This window comes from Cucurbita moschata, unplaced genomic scaffold, assembly GCF_002738365.1.
Source record: "Cucurbita moschata cultivar Rifu unplaced genomic scaffold, Cmos_1.0 Cmo_Scf00168, whole genome shotgun sequence".
NCBI lineage: Eukaryota > Viridiplantae > Streptophyta > Magnoliopsida > Cucurbitales > Cucurbitaceae > Cucurbita > Cucurbita moschata.
In genome coordinates this window covers 45,988-50,629 of record NW_019268684.1, presented here as the reverse complement: position 1 = coordinate 50,629, position 4,642 = coordinate 45,988, and the positions used below count along the sequence as shown (strand labels likewise).

The window sequence follows — 4,642 nt, the reverse complement described above, 5'->3', positions numbered from 1 at the left end:
GCGAAGGATAAGTTTTCTGCCCAGGTCTTTGTATCAAGAGTGTTGAAACTCTAGAGCCAAAAGTAAACAATTGGTTCCCTGCTAGGTTAGGGATGCGATGAGAGACTACAATTAGGTTGCTTAATCGTGATGAGAGGGTACTCTAGAGTTTAGAGGTACCAGAGGAATTATGGACCTAGGGAATCGTGTATCTCATTCCCCGTTCCCTCATTACATGAATTTGGCATATATTAATACACATTTTGGTTTCCCTCTTATTTTTTACACATTGATTGGCAAAATTTTTCCTAGAAATTCAGGGTGTGACATGGTGAAATCAAAACCCCAGAATGGTTCTCCCAAAATGCATTGAGTAATTCTTGCGAAAGAAGTCTTGCGCAATTCCTATTCGAAACTATAGTTCTAGAATTTTTTGAACTTATCTGTTCTACCTCGCCTTAAAATTTCTAAGGCCCTCGTAAAAGGTTTGAAAGTTCAACTTGAAAAAATAAATCAGGTATTTAATACCTTGTTGGACTTGGGTGCTATCCCATATGTAATCTATGAATTGCTCTCTCTATTTTATATTTTCTACTGAAAGTATTCATATTGTTGTCCAATATATGAAAGTGTTTTAAAAACCAATGAAATATTTATTATTCTTCGGATAATAACAATTTAAATCAAATATTATTATTATCTATTCAAGGAATTTTGTTATTGAAAATCTAATAAATCTCTAAATTTATCCCAAAATTAACCATAAAATTGTGTTGCATAATTGAAATTAGTTAAATGATTAAGTTTTTCTACCACCATAGCATGCATTTACATAGTTTCTTGCCTGTACTATAAGTATGTATATTTATTCACATGTCCAACACAAATTGGTAGTTAAACTAAAGGTTGATTAGGAAATGATAAAGAATATTGTCGTTTTCTTTCTTTTCACGGTGGCTCTAGTTGGGGCTCAGGTTCCAAGGGTCGCGTTACCACCACTGGGACCTTCTAGATATTACATTCATGTGGTTAACGGGCTAAGCAACCTTGGGTTGCTTGTGCATTGTCAGTCTAAAGACGATGACTTGGGGTATCATCATTTGCTTAATCATGGAGATGATTACCAATGGAACTTCAAGGTTAACTTTTGGGGAACAACCCTCTTTTGGTGCAAGATGGAGACGCCAGATGCATATGTCTCTTTTGAAAGCTTTTGGCCTGAATCGCAGCACTTATGGCTCCGTGACAGGTGCAAACATGGAACTGTAGGAACTTGTATTTGGACGGCTAAAGATGATGGAATTTACTTGAGAAACTTTCTTGCTAATGTTGATGAATTGATTCACAAGTGGACCTATAAAAGATAGAGAAGCTCTATTATCTCCTTTTGGTGGAATTATCCTTGAGAAACAAATGAAAAATAATGGGATAACACATAAAATCTTGCTGTTGTTGTTTCCTTTTTCTTTTTTTTCTTCTTTATTTTCTTTTATTTTTTTGTATGGAAATGTATTTGATAATTAACTGTGTTGTTGTTCTACAAAATTTTAAATTATGAAAAAAAAAATTAAATTTATATGAGAATATAAGTTTTTAAAATTGTAATATCCTTTTTAAATCAAAACTAAAAAAAATAATGATTTTTACTGACAAATCTTAGAGATAGTTTAGAATAAGAAAATCTAAAATAGGGATTAAAGGCTCGTGTTACTGCAATCTTCACATCGACTTTCAAATAGGATGGAAGGCACAATCCTTTAATTTTCATATATCTTATTAAAAGTTTCACATATTATATTGTAGTTCCACAATCTTCTTTGATGTCGGATTTTCAAGAATTTGGATCTGGTACCAAAACTAAAAATATGAAAAAAGCAAACAGAAAAGTAAAATAAAACATAAAAATTCGATAAAATTAAATTTAAATGAAGATAAACACCACCAAAATTAGATACAAAATAATATTTAATTTTTTATACAGGCAAAAATCAGTTGGGATATACAAACACAACTAGTGAGCCAAACACCTTATATCGTATAAAGTTATATTATTGGTTTAGTAATGCAATCACACACAATATATGACTGTGACCTATCTTTTAAACCTTAACATGACCTTAGGCTTTTTTTAATTCTTTGCAAAGTGGGATGCATGGTACTTTTCTACACACGGTCCACGTACGCATACGTGGACCCATCGGAGGGATTGGTGTACGTGCCCCTTAGGCCTGACTTTGTCGGACACAATGCAACACACGTCACTGGACCCCTCATAAAAGAAAAGGTCTTCATGATAACATGTCGAACATAAATATCGAAGGTATGCATCCGTACTAGCATAACATAACGGGGAAGTATTCTGATACACATGACATACATACATGCATGCATGAGGTCCCATGACTTTTATTCATAAGATAACATTTATTTTATTTCCTTTCTCCTTCCCTTAAGAACATACTTCATGTATGTATCACATATACATGGATGAACATCACATAATCCATCAAATAACTTTACATGGAAAGATGTAACATTTCATACCTATCGTACCATAACATATTTCATATCATTTTCATATCATATCACAATATATATATATATATATATATACACGTCACTCACATGTTGTATCATAATCATATCGTATCGTAAACACTTCATGGTCATATTGTTCTCTAATTTATCATAGTCTTGACATTCGTATACCTACCTATCACAGTCATATCATTACATGAACGTACCTTAGTCATATCGTTACAGGAACGTATNAAAAGTAAAGTAAAGTAATAGGTAAATATACCATTTAATTAAAACAAAATAGAGAAAAATTTTGTTCTAAATTAATAAAAAGAAATTACAAATGTAAAATGAAATACATAAAACTCCAAATATGAAAAACAGACAAAGAACTCTAAAAGACCGACAAGGGACTAACGCTCCGGAACGACCCCCTCTGTGACCNACCATATTCTTTTATCAATCGATTGTGACCATATCGTTTTTATCAATCTCTCATATCCATAGCACTTCTATACGTAACCTAACCTTAACATTTCATGAACATATCTTACTCCTATCATTACATTACGTGCAATGCATCCTTCTCGTATCATATCTCAAACATATCATTAAACACATCGTACCATAAGTATTATCATACAATTCACATATTATAACATATCAATATCGTATCATAAGCATATCGATCAATAAACAATTCACACATATCAGTATATATGACACGTGCAGAACCACAGGACACATGTCAGCATCAAATATAACCATGCTATTAGTAAGACCACTTACCTGATTAGCTTAGGCTGGTGTCACCAATTTATCATTAAGAAAGTTCGATTTTGTCCTTTGTATTCAAATCAACCTATATGAACCATGACATCCATTTCAATTCTCTAAATTTTATCATGGTCAATGTGTTAGACTTCATGTGTGCATTAGAGACTCTGTGATGTGAGTCTTGGAGAGTTATATATATACATATAATTCTATTTTCATTAAATATCTTATTTTCTATTATTACTGTTTGAGGGAAGATAGTGTTACTAGAAAGAATTTGATGGACTTTCTTCAGATGATATTTCTTCGATTTTATCTTTTAATGTTCACTAAATCTTCCATTTTGCTCTATTAAATTTTCTCTTTTTCATCTACTTCCCTTCTCGTTCATTTTAATTATCTTTACCATTTACTCTATTAAATTTCATCTGTGTTTTTAAAATTAACCATATTTATTTAAATCTTTAAATCTCCCCTTTCTTTTCTTTTAATCCATTCTTACTCCACATTTTCTTACTGTATTTCTTTCTTTTTTTTTTTTTTCTTTTTTTTCTTTTCTATTCTATTATGTTAACGGTTCTGCTTAAAAATATCTCCTTTTTCTTTCTTTTTTCCTTTTATTTTTCTTTTCTATTTTGTCAACAGTATTCTAGATTTTCATCCGTATTTCATTTTGTTCGATCTGTGCTAATTCGGTGTCGTGAATTCGCATAGGTTTACTTGTATTTCAAAGAGAAAAATTGAACTAGTTCCAAGTATGATTTAGGGACTTCAACTTAGCTACCTTGGAAAGTTTCTTCACTACTGTTTTGGTTCGATTAATTGTTTGAAGCACGAGTGGCGAATGCCCCGTGGCCCTTTCTTGTGTCGTCCCTTGTGATTTCTATATTTGCAAATTATGTTATGACGTGTTGTTATGATGACAAATGTTAGGTTTTTTAATTTCATGTTTACTTATTGTACTATTGTGAATGTGACATATTATGAAAGTATGGTAGAATAGAGTACATTCTAGGTCTAGAGGGTACATTTACGAGCCCGTTTGGGGGTCCATGCGTGCATATTAGTCGTGTTTAGGGGTCCATGTGCGCGTATTAGGGTGATTTGGCGGTCTTGTCATGGATTCACATTTCCAAGTTTCTCAGTTGTGACTTCCAAAGTCCAGATCTCTAACGACTCTAAATGTCACGACCCGACTTTCGAGGCTTCGAAAGACCGAATCGTGACTAAAAAGACGAAATCGAAGACAAATAAAAATAAAAGAAAAGTAAAGTAAAGTAATAGGTAAATATACCATTTAATTAAAACAAAATAGAGAAAAATTTTGTTCTAAATTAATAAAAAGAAATTACAAATGTAAAATGAA

General features: G+C 32.0%; 1 protein-coding gene across 1 annotated transcript; it reads left to right on the top strand.

Moving 5' to 3' along the window:
* Nucleotides 1–896: 896 nt before the first annotated feature.
* On the top strand, nucleotides 897–1,346 carry LOC111440333 (S-protein homolog 1-like). The gene has a single exon (XM_023077500.1). It carries the CDS (start codon nucleotides 897–899, stop codon nucleotides 1,344–1,346), a length of 450 nt encoding a protein of 149 aa, XP_022933268.1.
* Nucleotides 1,347–4,642: the final 3,296 nt, after the last annotated feature.

What these genes read in the sequence shown, in the direction of transcription:
- LOC111440333 (XM_023077500.1), top strand. Translation starts at nt 897, where the DNA reads ATGATAAAGAATATTGTCGTTTTCTTTCTTTTCACGGTGGCTCTAGTT.